This window comes from Bison bison, unplaced genomic scaffold, assembly GCF_000754665.1.
Source record: "Bison bison bison isolate TAMUID 2011002044 unplaced genomic scaffold, Bison_UMD1.0 scf7180017864174, whole genome shotgun sequence".
In the NCBI taxonomy this organism is placed as follows: domain Eukaryota; kingdom Metazoa; phylum Chordata; class Mammalia; order Artiodactyla; family Bovidae; genus Bison; species Bison bison.
In genome coordinates, this window is record NW_011494746.1 from 1,614,257 (window position 1) to 1,635,864 (window position 21,608).

The following is a 21,608-nucleotide window of genomic DNA, read 5'->3' on the forward strand; positions in this document are numbered from 1 at the left end:
ATTCTACTGGAAATTAGCATCTGGTGCACAAAAACAGTGATAATAGTCCAAGGCATGCTGGAACTGGCTTGTACTGGACTGATAAATTTTCAGAAATTTTGCAAGTTAAATGACATTAAGCTGGTATTTTGAAATTGGCTGTGGTGAGAGTGTTTATACCACAGAAACAGGCAACTGCTATAAACGAGGCTTCTCTGCAGCCCAAGAGTCTGTTGTTGAACATTTACTAGGATACCAATAGGTCATACTGATTCTTATCCTGAAAGTGACATTAGTGCAGTTCTACATTAACTTCAGTAGCTGGGATGTATAAAGAGTTCTTATAATGTAGCCTAAAGATCATCAAAAGCCAAAGATATTTAATAAGAACTTATGATAACTTATAATAGACTTCTTCTCAAGATGATAAAGAAAAAGGGGCCAGTAATGAAACAGTTATAACTAAAGCTTGCTTGACTTCATATGTAAAAATGGCTTGATAAACCTGGGGTGACAATACACAAGTACAACAAAAACAGTAAACGGGCAGAATGAAGACCTTCATTTTACTCATTTTTAACATAAATTCTTGACTGATTTGTTCCAATTTTAAAGTTTGAAAATAAACCTCCCAATCTTTTCAGAGCTTTCACTGAGACATGTTTGATAAAATTCTAGGCTAACAAACCATTCTCAGAAAACGCAAGAGATATAATATTCCCTGTAACTTTAAATGCTAATGCTTGGAGGCCACACATGAGAAGCTTCTATCTAAGTCTGAAAAGTACTAGAACTCAATGGTTTTAGGAAGTGTAGGGGGAAAAACTGATTTAAAAAAAAGTGAATTTCTTTGCTTGAGAAGTTGATAAAATCTGAAAACTATCTTAGAAAACTTATTTATTTAGTAAGTCCAAATATTAACTGACAACAACTAAGACTTTTAACTGCTGGGAATCACTAAAATTTTTCTTGGTAAAATACTTTGTATGTATCAAATTGCCTCTGGCAAACAGAGATCATAAACTATATGTACATGATCCTCTGTGCTTACTTGGGAAACTCTACTAGAAAGCCCATGCAGGTTGAACCTGTTCTGCTTCTTCTATAGACAAAAGCATTAATACTTTAACATAAAGTAAAAAACACTTACCAGCACCAATTTCTGTAAACCATGAGGATGCAGAGTTCAAATTGATTGTCTCAAACTGAACTACCTGATTTAATTCGGTGCCTTTGCTAATAGCTACACAGACCATAGGATATTCTTGTTCTGGTATTACCAGCATTTCAAAAACATTCAAAGGACTTGGCAAAGGAAAATCAAAGTGCTGCAAGAAAAAAGGAGCATAATTTAGAAACAATCTTCTCATTCATTCTGTTGCTGAATAAATTCAACAGAAAGGCTTTCATTTTCTTGATTGATCTGATTCTAAGAAATGACTCCCTCTTACTGGCACAAAAACAGACATACAGATCAATGGAACAGAATAGAGAGATTAGAAATAAATCCACAGACCTATGGTCAACTAATCTACAACAAGGCAGCATTATGAAAGTGGGACAGCCTCATGTAAATCAATAAGGTTAGAATACTCCCTCTTACCATATACAAAAATAAACTCAAAATAGCTTAAAGACGCACAAAAATTGTAGCAATATTTTCTTAGATCAGTCTCCTAAGTTAAATAAAGAAATAAATAAAAACAAAAATAAACAAATAGGACCTAATCGAACTTAAAAGCTTTTGCATAGCAAAGGAAACCATAAATAAAACAAAAAAGAAAATGTACAGAATGGGAGAATATATTTGTAAATAATGTGACCAACAAGGGCTTAATTTCCAAAGTACATATACAGTTCATATAACTCGAATATCAAGAAAAGAAAAAACCCAATCAAAAAATGGGCAGAAGACCTAAATAGACATTTTCCCAAAGAAGACATACAGATTGCTACTAAGCACATGAAAAGATGCTCAACACTGCTAATTATTAGAGAAATACATATCAAAACTACAATGAGGTACCACCTCACACAAATCGTAAAGGCCACTATTAAAAAGTCTAGAAATAATAAATGCTGAGGAGGGTTTGGAGGAAAGAGAACACTCCTACACTACTGGTAGGAATGTAAATTGGTATAGTCACTATGGAGGTTCCTTAAAAAACAGAAAAGTGAGCTTCCATATGAACCTGCAGTCCTACTCCCGGAATACCCTGGAAAAGATGAAACTAAAAGATAGACGCGCCCCAGCATTCACAGCAGCACTATTTACAACAGCCAAGACATGGGAACAATCCAAGTGCACATCAACAGATGACTGGCATAAGACGTGCTGTATATATTCAATGGGATATTATTCAGCCATAAAAAGAATGAAACACTGCCACTGCAGCAACATGGATGGACCTAGACAATATCATGCTTAGTGAAGTAAGTCAGACAAATAATACATGATATCACTTATATGTGGAATCTAAAAAACAATACAAATGAATCTATATACAAAACAGAAACAGACATAAAAAACAAAGAAAGGGAGTGGGCAATGGATAAATAAGAAGTCTACATATACAAACTACTATACATAAAATACATAAGCAATAAGGATTTATTGTGTAACATAGGAATCTATATTTAATACCTTTAATAATCTATCATGAAAACAATCTGAAAAAAGAAATATACAACTGAACACTTTGCTCTATACCTGAAACACAATATAATACTTCAATTAAAAAAATGACTACACCTAAATGATCATGATAAGGATCAGTTTTCCATAAACATATATTTTAGAGAATTGGCCACATTCTTCTTTATGAGTGTGTTATTTCTGGAAGTTTATTAATATAAAATAAAGATGAAATCTTTAAAGTCTTAAGAACACAAAAGCCCCTAAACCAAATAAATACCTATAAACATGATCCTGGCTGGTAGCAATGGGATTCTACAATTTTAGGTTCAATTATACATTAGTGTTTTCTAAACAAGACAATGTAAACAAAGGAATATATACCTTTATCAACATGAATTTCTGCATTGGCTCATACCACTGAAGTAAAACAATTCCAGACTGTAAAGCTCCACAGAGGTATTTATGTCCCGTGTAAGGGTTTCTGACTGGAAAGAAACAAAACAGACACACCCAAAACACTGAATATTTTTATATGAAAACATAACGTTTAGCTAAAAGCAACTACTGAATTATACTCACCCAAAAGCTAACTCAGTTTTCTTTACAAAGGCAGTGCTGATACATTGTTGTTGCTCAGTTGCTAAGTCATGTCCGATTCTTTGTGACCCCATGGTCTGGACAACATTGGATAGTCTCAGGATGGGGAATAATCAGGCCATAAAGACCAACCATGCAATTTAGGGTAGGGGCTTTGGGTCATGCAGCATCACTTGACCTCCAGAAGGGCTAGATACTGAGGTCAGCCACGTGGGCAGTCGAGCATGCCTACGTGATAGAGCCCTAGTAAAACCTCTGAACGCTGAGGTTGTTGAGTAAGCTTACCTAGTTAGCAATGCTGTGTATTATCACACATCACTGCCTGAAAAGTAACACTATCCACACTCTATGGAGGACAACAGAAGCTCTGCATCTTGTATCTTTCCTGGGCTCTGCCCTATGCACATCTTCCTTTAGCTGATTTTAATCTATATCCTTTCCCTGTAACAAATCAAAGCCAAGAGTATAACCACTTTCAGCGATTTCTGAGTCATATCAGTGAAATTCTGACCATGAAGGTTATAATTGGTAGACTTATTATTGGTAACAGAAGTGAGAGTGGTCTTGTATGGACTGCTCCCTCTAACTTCAGAGTTGGCCAGAGTCCTGAAATAATAATGTTCATAAAGCACTACTCAATAACTGTTAAGTAAATGGTAAGTGCTAACTGAAAGCTAGGATATTAGCAGAGAAAGAGCCTTAGGGACTGTGGTTAAAAAAATCTGAGGAACATTGTGCTCCGAGAAAGCATCGGGTCAGGGCTATTATCTTCAAGCGCTTTTATGCCATGTCCCACTATACATTCCTGTGCTTCAATGGCCCCTTAACTCCTTATTTAAAACAAATATAAAGCTTCCCTTCCTTTATTTAATACTCTAAGAACTTTACAGATAATTTTAAAGATGTTAAAAGTTCTAACCATTCAGTTTGAGAAATAGTATTTACTCACCTATGCAACATTTGTGGCAGCCCTTTGTATCAGGAATCTTTGTGGTTAAAGCGAACTTTCTGTAAACACAGGACAATATAAATGTACTCTACTACAGTGGTTCTCAAACAGTGAGTGATCTGTGAATCAGTTCCATCAGAATTAGTCAAGGAGCTTTAAAAAAAAACATCTTAAACTATGACTCCAAACTATATGATAGCATAGGTCTGAAGTGGGGCCTGGGAATTTATATCATAAAACACTTATCTTTTGAATTCTATATGACATTTACTTTAATGTAAACTACCTTTCAAAATTAAGACAAAGGAAGTTTTTCAGTGGGCAAGAAGACTGGTCGCTTTAAAAATAGACACTAATTCCCCTCACTCCCAGCAGAATCAAAATATTTAGTACCTTGGTAGTATGCGATCTGGAAACCTATGAGTTTGAATATGGGCAGCTAGTCCTGGTTTTTTGGCTTGTTCAAACAAAGCAATAAGATTATGAGAGTAGAGTTGAAAGGTTTTTCCTAAAAAAGAGAAACATGTTATTTTTATTAGAATTATTTAAAATATAGAAATATAATTTTCAAGCAAAAGAAATAATAATTACCTTCTAAAATGATTGAATCCAGACATGTTCAAAAAGCCAAGCAAAATAGAAAAACATAAACAAAAATACATAGTTAGTACTACTTTGAAAGATAATAAGTAAAATAAGTTTTAGGGAAGTAACAGATAATTGTGTTTCCCAATACATAAATTAGATATATTTTGACTAACAGGTCAAAATTAGATATATTCTGACTAATAGGTGATCTGGACAGAATATATGTAAACCTTAATGAAGTGAACATAGAAAAAGAAATTGTTAAAACATTTTTGCAAAATAGGCTGAGTCACGATGATGCACATGTGATTATTTCAGTACAACATGGAAAACTATATAATCACTACATTATCTTTCTGAGCTACTCCTACTTATGAATAATCTACCACATAACCTTGGATTAAAACTGATTGTGAAAGAAGTGTTAAGATAACACTGAAATACTAAGAAAAGTAAAGCAAACTAATACTATATGCCATAGGATATAACAGGGCTACAAGTATGTGCTATCATTATTCAGGATAACTGGACTATGATTTCTATATCAAAACCACATATTTAATCCACATTAAAAAGGGGAAGATATGGTAAATATCTGACTCCTTACTATATATGACATGGTACTATAACAGTCCCAAATAGTATCTATCATTTTACTATGAGAAAACATGAAAAAGAGTGACTTTATCCTCACAATATTTTCTGTATCTTTTCAAAATGCAGCATTCTGCCTAACACTATACCACCCTTCCTTTCTCCAGACCCCTTTATATATAACTACTTACCTAAGCAGCTAACACAGGTACATGTATGTACACTCATGCACAGAAATGCAGACTCTTAAACAGAACGTTTTCTCTTATTGAGCAATGCTACCTATCTTCATTCAGTTCCACAGGTAATTTTAAGTAGAATTTGGAAATAACTAATTTATAGGCTAGCTTTTTCCTGCCTTTCTATAGTTATTTTATAAATATATAAAATGTACTCTGTGTGGCTTTTAAGCTTATTCACACAGACAGGTATATAAAAGTGGTTGGAGGAAAGTGACTCTATATGAATACAAATCAGAATTGTTAATTCAAATAGAATTAGGTTTATTTTCATAATATAATATGATATATTAATATTTTATTAGATAAAAGTAAAAAAAAAAATGGGGGACTCAAAATCAAAGAGAATAAATAGTCATTTGAGGACCCTAGTTTTTAAAAAGACATTTGTGGAGAATCAAATAATATGCTCATTGTAAAAAGTGTCATTAGCTCAAATACACAAATTCCTGAAGAATCTCTACTAGGTGATGGTTAGTAGAAGAGTTTAAGTTATATATACTCACACACACATACTTAAAATTATGATAATGACATTTCTTACATTAGCCACAATTCATAATGAGTTAAAACTGTATCAGCACTGATGTTTTAAAGCATGAGTAGCTGAAAGGAATACTTAATAACAAAAAGTCTGACAGTACAGTAAATAATAGCTGGGATATTATCATCAGAGTATCAAACAAAACTGAAAAAAAATTAAGCAATGTTAAAATAACTTAGTTATTCAAAGTGGAGAAAGGCATGAGTGCTATTTTAATAGATGACAGCATTAGGATTAAGGAAAGAGAAAAATAATCAACTATCTTGTACAGTGGTCCCATCACAAGTATTGTTCCAGGACCCCCATGCAGATACCAAAATCTGAGGTTGCTGTAGTCCCTCATATAAAATGATGTCATGTAGCACTTGCATATAACCTATGCACACCCTTCCATATACTTGAAATTATCTCTAGATTATGTATAATACCTAATACAAGTAAATGTTATATAAATAGTGACCCAGTGCCTGGCAAATTTCAAGTTTTGTTTCTTTTTGGAATTTTCTAGAATTAAAAAAAAAAACAAAAAAACTTCTATCTGCAGTTGGTTGAAGCTGTACATGCAGATACAGAGAGCCAACTATACTATCAGAATGAAAGCAAGTAGTGAACCTTTAGGTAGCCACTTAAATCCAAAATGTAAGAAAACTGTTTTTGGCAGGTAAGGACTGGAAAAAAAAAAAGCCTAAAACAACACCTGTCTATCCCCAACAAAACAAAAAAAGAAAAGCACAAACAACAAAATTAGAATAGACTGCTCCAAAACCCTTATGATTATTTTTAGGACTTTATAAAGTTTTAGTCCAAGTTGGCTAATAAATATCTGGTTCAGAATTCTGCCAGCGAACATCTCTAAGTCTTCACAGTTCACTAAGCACTCTTTACATCTCACTTAATCCCCCACAGCAATCCTGTGAGGTGGCTACTGTTACTAGCCTCCTCATGTTACAGTTAAGAAAACTGAGAGCAGCAACATGGATGGATTTAGAGATGATCACACTAAGTGAAGTAAGTCAGAAAGAGAAAGACAAATACCATATGAATCACTTATATGTGGGATTTAATGTGACACAAAGAACCTATCTACGAAGCAGAATCAGACTCACAGAAGTAGAGAACAGACTCACTGGTTGTCAACAGGGAGGGGTGGTGGGGAAGGGTGGACTGGGAGTGTGGGCTTAGCAGATGTACGCTATTACATACGGAATATATAAACAACAAGGTCCTACTGCATAGAGCACAGGGAACTATGTTCAATATCCTGTGATAAACCATAGAGGAAAAGAGCACGAAAAAGAATATACATGTGGAAAACTGAAATATTTTATAGCACAGCAGAAATCAATATATTGTAAATCAACTACACTTCAATTAAAAAAATTAAAAATAGATATAATTTATGAAAAAAAAAAGAAATCTAAGGCCGAGAGACAAGAGACGGTGACTGGCTCAAGATTAAAGAGAAGGAAGCAGCTGGATCCTCTGATTCCTTCCCGTCAACTGCTGATTCTCAGTGGAAGGCAGGGATGGGGGCAGGAGCAGAGACTGTGAAAGAGACGGCCTCAGGGGACAATCACTGTCACGTTCAGCTGTGTAGCTCTTGGGCATGTGTGGGAAGTACAGCTTTAACTGACAACAGGGTTTCTTCCTATTCTACACCGGTCAAAAACACCTACAAGCCTTAAGGTTAACTATATTAGATTATAATTACCCTAAATAACAACATTTTAAAGTAATATATATTAGAATTACATTTCTCTGCTTGTCCATGGTTTATTTATCATATTATTTTCATCATATACATACCTGACAATGACATTAAAGTATTGTTGATGACATAGAGCCAAGTACATTTCCGTGGAAATAACTATTAAGAAAAAAGTAGATAATTAAAACCCTCCAATTTCATTCCCTTACCCCTCAACCTCCAAATTTCAACAGTCTGAGAGAGTAGAAAAATAACTATTTCTACCTTTCAGTAAATTATTACAACCTTACAGAAAAAAATCTTCATACATGAACATATAAAGAGTATAATTTCACCACTTTAAATATTTAAATCATAAAAATTAAAACTGGGGCCCATATAAATTGACCTAAAATTAAGATATTTCCTTTATTCAATTAGTCCAAGCTAATTTTTTGAGTTAAAACTCCTAAATTACCTGTTCCATCGTTGCCTCATGTAGTTCATTGAGATTCAATGTATAAATACCATCTTCAGTTCCGAAAATAATGTACTGATCTAAAATAGTTGAGATAAATCACCAGAATTTATTAACATTTTCTGAAATCATTCATTAAAATAATGGCCTTATATTTTAATAGTATTAAGAATTAGATAGCCACCCACCCATCCAAAGAAAAATTATTTTGTAAAACCCATGCTACCTTCTTTAATTCTTTCCCCAATTCTTCATTTTTTAAAAAGTAGATATATTGTTACTAACTCTGCTTTATCTTACTATAAAATTTTTTAAAATGAAATTTTCATTACATGTCATCTTATTCAAACACAGTGAAAAAATGAGAAAGAAGTAAAACTGTTAACAGATGTCAATGGATTGTCAATGTATGCTAAAACTAGTCAGTGAAAGCTTGATGAGCAAGAGGATATTTATCAAGTCTCAATGTATCTCCATGCTAGCTACCTATCAATTATTTTGGGAAATTAATTAAGCAATTACTTAGGGAAAAATAGGAACTTGACAGAAGAGAAGGTTAGTGAACACCACCTTAACCAACTGGTCAATGTTAATGTCACTAGCACTTGGACAACTTGATACCTAGTGCCTTCTGACATGATGAACTGAGAAGAGCACAAAAACACTTCTGTGATATTCCTTCCCAAAATACATAATTTGATCTACATATGAGGACTCATTGGACAAACCCAAATTAAGGGACATTCTACAAAATAAGCAGCCTCAAAATATGGCATGATCAAGTGAGACAGAAAAGTTGAGAAACTTTCAGACTAAAGGAGACTAAAGGCATGATAGGCAAATCCAACATGTGAACTTGAACTAGATGTTGGTTTGGGGGTAAAAAAGAGAGGACAATGAAAGACACTCCTGGGATAATTAAAAAAACTTACATATGGACTGTGGATTAAAAAACAGTATCATATCAATGATAAAGTTTCTGATCTTTATAATAGTACTGTGCTTATATAAGAGATGATTCTTGCTCCTAGGAAATACAAAGTGAAGTATAAGGGGAAGAGGAGCATGGTGAAGTGATAAGGGGAAGAGGAGCAACTCACCCTTCAAGTGATTCAGAAAAAAAAATGCACATACAGATAGAAAATAGTAAAACAAATGTGGCAGAAGGATGAACACACATACTGTTGCTGCTGCTGCTGCTAAGTCGCTTCGGTCGTGTCCGACTCTGTGCGACCCCATAGATGGCAGCCCACCAGGCTCCCCAGTCCCTGGGATTCTCCAGGCAAGAACACTGGAGTGGGTTGCCATTTCCTTCTCCAATGCATGAAAGTGAAAAGTGGAAGTGAAGTCGCTTAGTAGTGTCCGACCCTCAGCGACCCCATGGACTGCAGCCTTCCAGGCTCCTCCGTCCATGGGATTTTCCAGGCAAGAGTACTGGTTATATATAAAATGGATAACCAACAAGGATCTACTGTGTAGCCCAGCAAACTCTACTCAATATTCTGTGATAACCTACATGGGAAAGAACCTCAAAAGGAATGAATATACGTATGTGTGTAAATGAATCACTTTTCTGTACATCTGAAACTAACACAATATTGTAAATCAACTATACTTAAATAAAAATAATAAATAAATAGTATGGTTTTGGTGAGGGTGTTAAAAAAGAAACTTTTGATATTCTGGGTATATCAGAGTTTCTTGTACTATTTCTCTAGCTTTTCTGTAAGTGTAAACTTCTAGAAAAATAAAAAGTTTACAAATATTAAAAAAAAATTTGCTTACTGTTAATATTATTTTCTGTTACACTTTCTAATTATGGCACATAAAGCAGATAATTACACAACCTATCTTTATGACTGCATTGAAGTAGAAACAAACATTTCCAGAACAACTTCCACTGCCTAAGCTCTGCTAATTCCCAGACAACCAGGTTGGCTCCTTTCTTCTTTGCAACAAGGTAAGTATTATGAGTATTTTATGTTATAAATGATCACACTGAGAACCAGAGGTATTAAGTATCTTTTCCAAGTCACACAGTAATGACAGCTAGGGAACTCAACCCATATATATTTGATTCCAAATTTTCCCCATGTGTTATGCTTCCTCACTTTAAAATCACACAGCCTAAATTTTTAAGAGTAAATTTTACTTTATCAGTTCAGACTTTCAAAAACATTATAATAATACAACGAATTCTTGAATATCATGCAGATTCCACAAATGTCAACATTTGCTACTTTTGTTTTTATCCTTCCTTCTCTCTGTACACACAGTTCCCCCCTTTCCTGAATTAAGTTATAAGCCTGATACCCCTTTATTCCTAAATATTTAAATTTCTTAAAAAAAAAAAAAAAAAAGGTCTTACATAACTACAGAAAAATGATCAAAATCAGGATATATCAAAATCAGGGAATCAGGATATTCAGGACACTGAAACAACATATTATCTAATATCTTGACTCTGAGATTATCAATTGGCTCAGTACTGTCTTTGTAAATAAAAGAAAAATGCCAAATTATGGTTGCAATCAGTTGTGACGCTCTTTCATCTCTTTTAATCAGGAATTGTTCTTGTATGCTCTAAAATTCTAATGCTTTTAAACCAAAACTACCTATTTAGGTTGTTACACATACTATTTAGTCTCTAGGCTGTATTTTTTAAAGTAAAAAGCCCTCAGTTCAGTGATCATAAAAATCCTTTCCAATAATAAATACTTTGTTAGAAAGGTATATAAAAGTTTCAGAAATGTTACCTTTTGTATCAGGATGTATCCAAGATGTTGCACAATTAATTTTCAAAGGGCAGCCATCAAAAACTTTGGAAAAACATGCTCCCATCTTATTTAAAAAGAAAGAAATGTTGAGTTATTTGATTAGATAATTTTTATATTCTTAGAAAATAGCTGAAGATTATTATGAAATGCTAAACTAACTCTTATTTGCATATACTTACGGTCTCATTATACAACAAAATTCATATTTTGATATATTGATTAACTCCTTCTATCAAGAGAGTTTCATACTCTTTCCTTGAGTAATCCTCTATTTTAGAGCAAAAATATCAGATTTACCAAAACATCTACATATATCAATGATACATTCTAGGTACCTAAGTCACAAATTATCTTTACGACTAAGATTTAATAACGAAAACAATGACTTTATTGAGTAACATAACAGTTATATTTGCAGTTTACCTCCATAATAGTGATGAGACAAAAAGACTAATATTTAAGCTTAACTTCTACTGTATAAAAAGAAACAATTTAAAAGGCACCCATTCTTATGACTGGCTGAACTACATTACAGAGAGGATCTACTGAAAGGCCAGAGAACAGAAGCTTCTGTGTTCCTTTCCACTGTTTATAGTTCAATGTAAAAATGACTTCAGGCATAGAAAGATATTTAACCCACATAATGAAGAGGATACAATACTATTAATATCATCACATTAAAGTGAAATTGGCCTTTGTAGGCTAGTTGAAGAACTCAACTCTCCGTATTTATAAAAATGGAAATTCACCCAACTCTAACTAACTGACTCAAATAAGGGTACAAGATTGGATTCACGGTTTATTCAAATGAATTTGACGCCTCAGTATTTTATGAATCCTTTCTTTCAACACCTTACGATACTCGACAGCAAATAAACAATCTTCAGCTTCTAAAGAAAAACTGACAAATGGTTCAAATAAAAATATTCCTTACCAGTACTTTTGGGGTTGGTGGAAGGCCATTGATAACTGGTTTCTGTGGGAAAAATAATTTGTAATACTGTAAGACCTCTTAAAGCCTTAAAAAAAAAACTTTATACATTTAGAAGTCCAGTTATTCCAAGTCTTGAATTAAATAGACTATGCTCCTTATATGATACAGTATTAGTTACAACTAATCACCAAATGCCTGTTATACATACAGGGAAGTCCCGCTTGTCCTTTTTTCGTGGTAACTGTGGTGCTTGTGCTGATCCTTCTGTGTTTTCACTAATCAATTTTGAAATACCATCTCCATTTCCTAAAGAGAATCACAGTTAAAAGTTGAATGACCATACAAATAAAAAACTTATTTGAAAAATAATTTCCCTTTCCCCTCAGTACTTGTTTTGCATTTGGGTGATCCTTCATTAGGAAATATTCTCTACTTTCAGATGAGTTAAAGTATTTTTGGTGCCTTTCTCTAGATGCTGCAGCGGTAGCACTGCAACTGTAGCAGTGGTCTTAATACATGAAAACAACAAATGCCTTGCCATACTCTGAGAAAAGTGAAACACGACCTACTAATGCAGATATTCAAGGCCTTTGGAGTTTAACTTTGCTCTACCATTTTAAGTTCTATTTCCCAGTATACACCCTTCAAAAGCTCACACTTCTATATACTAGGCTGTACTTCCAACACAAGCTAGATTTTCTGCTTCAGTGCATTTGTTCATTCTTTCTTGATCTCTATGCAAGTCTGTCAGCACTGGTTCCAACTACTAAAGGCTCACCAAGGGCCTACCTCCTCTCTACCCTATCCTTCTCTCCCTCAGAGAGCTCTGGTGTTCTGTTACATATAGTTACTTATTGTAGTAGACACTTAAAACAAAATGTCTTGTCTGATTTTATGTGCCCATGGATGTAACTTTTGCTATAGATCATGAACTTCTGGAGGGCAGGGTCATCCATTCATCTTTCTAGATCCTATAATATTTAGTAAGGGACCAAATTAGGGATTGGATTGGATTGAATCTATTTATAGTCCATCCATGTGGAATTTTAAAGAACTTTCACAAAGTTTTAAACAGTAATAAGACTAAAGAAAAAAAAAGTCTTTAAAATTTGAACAAAATGGCTTTCTTTTCAGTTTTCACTTTGATTTATTTACCAAGATCACAGTATCTAGCTGTATGCACTCCAGGGCTGCTGATACTGCTAGCCATACCAATAGAGGAAGTCTCGGCTACAGGACCACAACTGGGGCTACTCTGTCTTCTGAGAACTTGGGGAGCTCTGTTCTCTGAATCAGGACAACGTTTTACAGTTGATGACTTTTCTTCATCTGGGAGGTTGTCTTCAGGGTAACTGTTTATCCTTGGCTAGTTGATAATAAGACATAAAAGTACTTTAATAAATCTGGACATAAAACATTAACCCTGTTATTATTATATATCAAAGACTTTAGGGAGAGAAAATATGCCTTTTTAATCTTTCTCCTACATAGTTCAATTCACTGGGCCAAGTAAGTAAGGTAAGTAAGAGCTTAGTTACTGTCTCAAAACAACTATGAACTTGCCATGTGACTTTTAATAGCCCTAGCCCCAAACTGATGTTTTTATAACCAATAAAATCATATACACAATCCATGAAATATTTAATAACTAGAAACAAGCAAGGAAAATGACTTAATGAAGTGTGACTCTAGTGAAATGTCCAACTGTAGTAATAAATGAGGACTGTAAACGATGAACTCCTTTCCTTTCAACGTGGTCAAGCATTTTCTTAAATGACTAATAATCTATCTTTGCCTTTTTCTAATAGCTACGAAGATACTGTATTTATCATGAAATATTTTAAAATATATTTTTACATCACAATATGCTCTTGAAGAAAACTATATATAAAATATATTTAAGAGAATTGTGAACAAATTCAATAAAGTTACTTTTAAAATTTATTATTTAAACAAGGATTTACTGCTGAAAATCTTTAAGTTGCTTACCTTAGGAGGTAGGGGAGGTGGTATTGCACGTTTTGAGGTTGATCTAACACAAAGAGAAAAATTCAATTTAGATGGTTTTAAGTGGTCATAACATAAAACAGAGACAGCATTAAATCTGCATTAAAATCTGCTTCTATACAAGGAATATAAAAGACAACTGGATCACGGCACAGAGTAACTTTAAAACCTACAGGAAGAGCTAAGATCTCATTCTGTCAAACTGTGTTAGTATGACTATAAAATAGAGCTTTTATAATGTGAACACAGTCTTTTTTACTTTTTATGTTTTGCTACATTTAATATGTAATAAAAACTAAATTAAACTCAGTTAAAAAAAGATTCAGAATTTTACAGCTGGAATCCACAGTGAATCATATATTCAAATAGCTGGATCATCAAACCCTTCATTACTCCAAGTGGGGTCCAGAGATCAGCAACATTAGTAACACACGGAAACTTTTTTTCTGCCACATCATGCAGCTTACAGGATCTCAGTTCCCCAACCAGGCATTGAACTCAGGCTCTCAGCAGTAAAAGCGTTGAGGCCTAATCCCTAGACCACCAGGGAATACCCAAGGAAACTTTTATAAATGTACCCCCTGCTGCTGCTGCTAAGTCGCTTCAGTCGTGTCCGACTCTGTGTGACCCCAGAGACGGCAGCCCACCAGGCTCCCCCGTCCCTGGGATTCTCCAGGCAAGAACACTGGAATGGGTTGCCATTTCCTTCTCCAATGCATGAAAGTGAGAAGTGAAAGTGTACCCCCTAGACCTACTTAATCAGATTCTGCATTTTACCAAAATTTCCAGGTGATCTTCCAGGCATACCAAAATTTGAGAATCACTGATCTAGCCCACAGGTTTCACACATTTATCCAGTCATTGCAATCAATTGGGAAGCTTTGAGGATTCTTAGATTCTACTTCCAAAGACTATATTCCATAGCAAGGGTTGGCAAACTTTTTCTATAAAGGGTTAGACAGTAAATATTTTAGGCTCTATGAATCATATAGTGGTCACAACTACTGAACTCTAATGTTGTAAGCATGAAAACAGCCATGGATAAACTTATGAGCATGGCTGTGTTCCAACTAACCTTCATTTATGAACACTGAAATTTAAATTTCATATAATTTTCATGTGTAACAAATTTACTTTGCCTTTTGATTTTTTTCAACCATTAAAAAATGTAAATATCATTTTAGTTTGTGGGATGCACAAAAAATAGGGTCAGATTTGGCTTACAGGCCATATTTTGCTAACCCCAGACCTGAAATCCTAATGTGGGGGTCCTGGAATCTGTACTTCCACAAGAGCTCTCTAGGCATTGCAATGCACTAACTGGTTTGGAACAACTCACCCAGGTCAGCCCCATCACTTAATCACTGAGGAAAGACACGTCTAGAATATGAAGAAATCACACTGCAGAGATGAACTGGGGCTTTCTGACGTCTACTATGGTACTTCTTCCCACATCATCATGCAGCTCATCTTTTAGTATACCAACATTACCGTACTGTATTTTTATTTAGAGAATAAAACCCTAAAACCTTAATGATCAACACATGTTGCCTTTGGGAAATTAAAATAAGTCAGAAGGTTTTTACTGACAAGAGGCATAGTACAACTTTTATAAGAATAAAAATTAAAATTTATTAGAATAAATCACTCACCACCAAATGCTGTTCTTATACAATCAAGTAAAATAATGTTAGAAAAACAACTTACTTGCCAGTATTTGCACCATCAACAAAAGGATTCCACCGTAACAGAAAATTTGGGTCTGATGATACTCCCTATGAAGGTAAAAAAGAGTTTAAACATGTTACCTTAAAACAGGTATTAGTCACTTTATTTGATTCAAAAAACTACTCTTTGTCATGATTATTAATCATCTTGGCTTTCAACTGTGTAGTCTCTAGCTATACTTGCTGTCATTTGACATATTTATGCCAATAACTCATTATTAGTTGACTTAAATGTAAAAAAGATTATAAACACAGCTTAAAATGTCACAAGCCCGCTTTACCAATATGCTAGTACATTCCAAAGCAAAACAGAAAAATGTTAACTTTGAATTACGTGCATCACTACTCCATTAGCACAGAGAACTGAGCACTGTTTTAGTCAATTATCTTCAATTTATTGGTGCCATATTTTTTCTGACTACCATGAAAACTGAGAATTTATTGTCCAGCAATATGTACAGTAGGAAGAGCACCACTTTCAAATGTAAGAATGAAGAGATCCACTAACAGAAGATAATTACTCTAAAAAACATACATTTACTAATGGTTAAAAATAAAGTAGATGTTAGAATAACACCTAGGCCAACTCTAACAATATCATGCTTTATTTATTGTTTCTTTCCTTTTAGATAAGAAAAAGAGTTAACCAAATAGTAATCTAAAATACGAGCAACGGTTTTTAAAAAAGGGGCTAGATTAACAAATAAATATTAAAAAACAGTAAGGCAGTGCAAAATTGCACTCTAAACCTAACAGAATCAGTAAGTAAAAAGATCCTGAGAGCTTAAAGCTTAGCATCAAATACCATGTATTTAATAACTTTATGTGAATTCTTCAAGACTTAGAAGTGTCAAAATGATGGTTAAAATGGTATTTACACACTGTACCCTAGTCAAAATGCAAATAACTATAAGCTTTTTCAAACTTTAATTGGTGAAATGTGTGTTGTTAGTTGCTCAGTCATGTCCAACTCTTTGCGACCGCATCGTCTGTTCATGGAATTCTCTAGGCAAGAATACTGGAGTAGGTTGTCATTCCCTTCTCCAGGGGATCCTCCTGACCTAGGGATGGAACCCGGGTCTCCTGCACTATAGGCAGATTATTCACTGTCTGAGCTACCAGGGAATGGGTGAAATACATTATCAAAACTTAACGCTTTGAAGAGTATATTACTTTTTTCTTTGATCAAACTATACCTAATTATAAGTTTTTTCAAATTTTAATGTGTAAAATACTTTAAAAGTCATAAGTCCTACCATTTCATCCCGTGCTTCTGTTTCTTTTCTCAAAGGAGGTTCAAACTGTAATTTGTCAACTGTAAAATATAACAGATATTCAGAAACTTTAACTTAAAGGATCAATCCTGAAAATGCAAAGAGAAGCGTCTGTATTGGGGAGGGAGGGAGGAAGAGAAGAGAAGAGGAAAAGACAAAAACTCTTAATTTTTTTACTACCAGAACACCCCAAAACAAAGTAACAATTTGGTATTTTCCTAACAATTCTACTTAATTCTTGACTGGAATCAGGAAATTAAACAGCAATTTTGTGTATAAAAGATTTGTGTATTAAAAGTAGGTGAGAAAGCAAACACTTTAAGGATGTTTCTATCCAGGCTATATTGAGACTAATTTAAACTTCAAATTTATGGCAGGATGAAACCTCCAAAATTACTTATAATTATATAAAAATAACAATATTTGTTAAATGAAATATTACTATGGCATTCAGGAATCTAATATTATATTTTGCTAAATGTATATCTGATCTGGCCTAATCAGACCAATTTTAGAATTACTCCTAATAGAGTAACTTCTTTTACATGAAATATTCTGTAAATCAGAGAAAAGGATGACTTATTACCTACTCTTAAAGTACACAGAATTTTAAAATTCTAAAATACAATGTGATTAAAAGACCAAAAAATTAAAATATACACACTTGCGTTGTGGAGATACAAGTTTCCTAAATACAATCTTGATAAACAAAATACACTAAAAATAAGTCTTTCAAAAAGGATCCAGTTATCTTTATCCCTAAAAATAAGATTTATAAAGCAACACAGAGCACTTACATAATTCATGACATTAAACAAAAACATTTAAGTCATAAAATTTTCAAAGAAAGATATTCCATAAAATGTATTCTCTACTTTTCAAAAATAACATAAAAAGAAGTTGCTTATTTATAATGACTTAACATAAAAAAAAAAATCTTAATTTAAGAGCCATTACTATAATTCACAAAGAACCACTTCTCTCATTTGAGACAGAGATGAGTTAAAGGTATTTTTCTTTTGGTCAAAGAAGTACTGGCACATACGTCTAGAAATGAATTATAAAACGTGTAAATATGGAAAGAAAAGAAAGAAAATATCATTTTCCATAACAATTATATAATTAGCAAATTTCAAGACTTTAAACATTACTAGAGAAAGTAAGTTCATAAATTCTCATTAAACATATAGCGAAATATCAACTGTATCCATCCATACCAATATCAGTAATTGAAAATAAAAATTTCAATTTCATTTCTTTTATAACATAAACATTTAAGATATTTTACTTTATCACATGAAAAGTATTCCTTAAAAAAAAATCAAATTCCTTAATGCAAGTCTAAAATTACTACAGCCATGACTTATGGCAAAGAATGCTAGAATCTCCAATATCATTGTTCTGCTTAGAAGAATAGACTCCACAGTTCTAACGAGGTGGGGAGCCTATTGTACAGAGTGAAGTAAGTCAGAAAGAGAAACACCAATACAGTATATAAACAAATATACATGGAATTTAGAAAGACGGTAATGACAATCCTATATGCAAGGCAGCAAAAGAGACACAGATGTAAAAAACAGACCTTTGGTCTATGTGGGAGAAGGGAAGGATGAGATGATTTGAGTGAATAGCATTGAAACATGTTTATTACCATATGTAAAATAAATGACCTGCTTTGATGCATGAAGCAGGGCACTCAAAGCCAGATCTCTGGGACAACCCAGAGGGGAGGAAGGTAGGAAAGGAGGTTCAGGATGGGGAGACACATGTGTATCCATGGGTGATTCATGCTGATGTACGGCAAAAACCACCACAATATTGTAAAGAAATTATCCTCCAATTAAAATAAATTAATTAATTAATTAAAAAAAAAGAATAGACTCCAAGTTGTTTTGTTTCGCTTTAACAAAAATCCTAGCAGTATCTTTGGCTGTGTGTTTGGCTTGTAAAATACAAAGATGGGGAGGACTTCTATGATATATCCTCATTTATCTCCAAAAGATGTTACTTACTATAGGCATAAGTGTTAGTCGTTCATGTCTGACTCTTTGCAACCCCATGAGCTATCACAGCCTGCCAGGTTCCTCAGTCCATTGGATTCTCCAGGCAAGAATACTGGAATGGGTAGCCATTCCATTCTCCAAGGGATATTCCCAATCCAGGGATTGAACCTAGGTCTCCCACATTGCAGGCAGATTCTTTACCCCTATAAAGCCAGGGTGAGTAAGGATCTTACTACCATCTAGAAAGATTATAAACCTGTGATGTCTGGTAATCCACTGCTTCAAAATAATTGCTTCATATACTTTGTATGCACACACATATTTGTATTACATGTTAGTAATTAGTAGTTTATAGCAGAAGGGTAAATCTAATTCTTGTTTTACTTATTATACCTATATTGAGGGGTTCCCTGGTGGCTCAGACAGTAAAGAATCCTGCTGCAATTCAGGAGACCAGGGTTCGATCCCTAGGTCAGGAAGATCCCCTGGAGAAGGGAATGGCTATCCACTCCAGTATTCTTGCCTAGAGAATTCCATGGACCGAGGAGCCTGGTGAGCTACAGTCCGTAGGGTTCCAGAGAGTCGGACATGACTGAGCAACTAACGATTTCACTTTCTAAGAAAACAGAACCCAAAGACAGTTTCACTGGGCACAGGAAAAAGGAATAGTTTGGGGCTTCTCAGACAGTGGGAATTTGAAGGGCAGAATACCAGAAATGAGAAAACTGAACAAAGAAGGAACTCTAAAACTATACCAAGAAGTCTCCTTAGAGAAATCTTTGGTTGCATACTAAGTTGCCCACAAGCAAAGCAATACTCTGCAAGGTATGTCAGAAAACAGCTAACACAGTGCTGTGAGCTAAATGCAAATTTTAGTGATCACACAGTAAAAGGAAAGAAATGAATTTCCACCCAGAGGAGAAACTGCTGAATATTGTAGTAAAATCTAAGACAGGCCTTGAAAGGACTAATTTATGCTTCAGACACTCTTTAAAATAAAGAGGTCAAAAGCCAGACATTTAATGTTGTATCACAACATCCAAGATACAATAAAAAATGACTACAGAGTAAGTAGAAAAAAAATAAAAATCATAACCAGTTTAAAAAACAGATACAGACTCAGAGGTGACACAGCTGTTGAAATTAGCAAAGATGGACACAATAAGTAAACAGATGGAAATTGTCAGTAGAGAGATAAAAACTATGTATGTGTGTGTATATACATGTATGCATGCATGTATCATCCATCTATCCATCTATCCATTTATCTACTTTTCTATCAATCTATCTACATCAATGAAAGTCTAGATCCAGAAAATACAATATACGAAATAAAATTCACTGATAGGCTTAAATAACAGACAGAATACAACAGGAAAAAAGATCAACGAACTTAAAATCTGGGCAACAGAAACTACACTGAAGTACAGAGAACAAAAACAGGGGGTAGGGAGAACAGAGCTTCAGTGACCTATGAAGCAACATCAAGTGGTCTAACATGTAATTGGAGTCCCAGAAGGAGAAGAGAGAATCTAGGGCAGAAAAACTGAAGAAATAATGGTCCCAAATTTTATACAGCTAATAAAATATACCAACTTATAGATCTAAGAAACTCAGTTAACACCAAATAAATAAAAACAAAAATGCATCTAGGCACATCACAGTTTTTGACTACAAATTGGCACTTGCCATCCCTGGGTCGGGAAGATCCCCTGGAGAAGGAAATGGCAGCCAACTACAGTATTCTTGCCTGGAGAATTTCATGGACAGAGGAACCTGGTAGGCTACATACTGTTCATGGGATTGTAGTCAGATCACAACTGAGTGGCTAAAACACACACATTTATCTCTACAAGGATTAAATCATGTGCTGCTGCAGCTGCTGACCTGGCACACCCCCTGAAGGAGTTTAACGTGGAGAGCAGAAATGAAGCACCCTGTGCTCGGGGTAGGGGTAGGGGGCTGGCAGGACAAGTCATCAGACAGGTATTTTTTAAAAGCTGATTTTCAAAAGCCCAATTCTTCTATCTCCTCATACCTAGAAAAGCACTAAAATCCTTCATGGTGATGACTGCTTCTTGTGAATAACAGAAGCTTCATGAGACCAGCAGAAACTTTCTACTTAAGTATGTGCTTGATGGCATGTATGCCCCCTTAACCAAAATCGTAAATATACTGTCCTTCCCCCATAACTCTTTTGGAGCAGCTTCTGAGAGTTATCCGAGGCGCTGTCTCCCAGGCTGCAGCCTTCATTTTACCCCAAATAAAACTTAAATCTCATGTTGTGCATTTTTTTTAAAAGTCAACAGTTATGGCAACCACAAAGGGATTCAAACCCTCAATTTGTAGTTGACACCGTCAAATTGCTAAGAAAACAACAAACAAATTCCACAAAAGTTTTATAGTATAGTACCTATTAGTCCAACTGATGCAGTTGAATGTTTTCTATTTTGTGCCTTAGAAAAAAAATCTGAATTGATGTCATGGATTGCGTTGCAACCTGCAGCTTAACAAATACCAATGTTGAGGAACACATGGGTATGCTATTCGTCAGGTAAATTTTCAAAACTAGTTTTCCTGACAACAAAGGCTT

General features: G+C 34.3%; 1 protein-coding gene across 2 annotated transcripts in view; it reads right to left on the minus strand.

The window, feature by feature from the left end:
• MAP4K5 (mitogen-activated protein kinase kinase kinase kinase 5) overlaps positions 1-21,608 on the minus strand; it is a 126,672-nt gene that overhangs the window by 17,761 nt on the left and 87,303 nt on the right. The window contains exons 14-27 of one of the 2 annotated variants that reach the window (XM_010842254.1): positions 16,995-17,053; positions 15,719-15,786; positions 13,994-14,036; positions 13,217-13,370; positions 12,213-12,310; positions 12,005-12,046; positions 11,050-11,134; positions 8,294-8,373; positions 7,935-7,995; positions 4,755-4,757; positions 4,557-4,671; positions 4,164-4,222; positions 2,999-3,102; positions 1,130-1,307 (exon numbers count right to left, since the gene is read on the minus strand). In XM_010842254.1, coding sequence (XP_010840556.1) covers positions 1,130-1,307; positions 2,999-3,102; positions 4,164-4,222; positions 4,557-4,671; positions 4,755-4,757; positions 7,935-7,995; positions 8,294-8,373; positions 11,050-11,134; positions 12,005-12,046; positions 12,213-12,310; positions 13,217-13,370; positions 13,994-14,036; positions 15,719-15,786; positions 16,995-17,053 — 1,149 coding nt within the window. Of the gene's footprint in view, positions 1-1,129; positions 1,308-2,998; positions 3,103-4,163; positions 4,223-4,556; positions 4,672-4,754; positions 4,758-7,934; positions 7,996-8,293; positions 8,374-11,049; positions 11,135-12,004; positions 12,047-12,212; positions 12,311-13,159; positions 13,371-13,993; positions 14,037-15,718; positions 15,787-16,994; positions 17,054-21,608 lie in introns of both variants that reach the window. The other variant, XM_010842253.1, reaches the window with a different exon arrangement.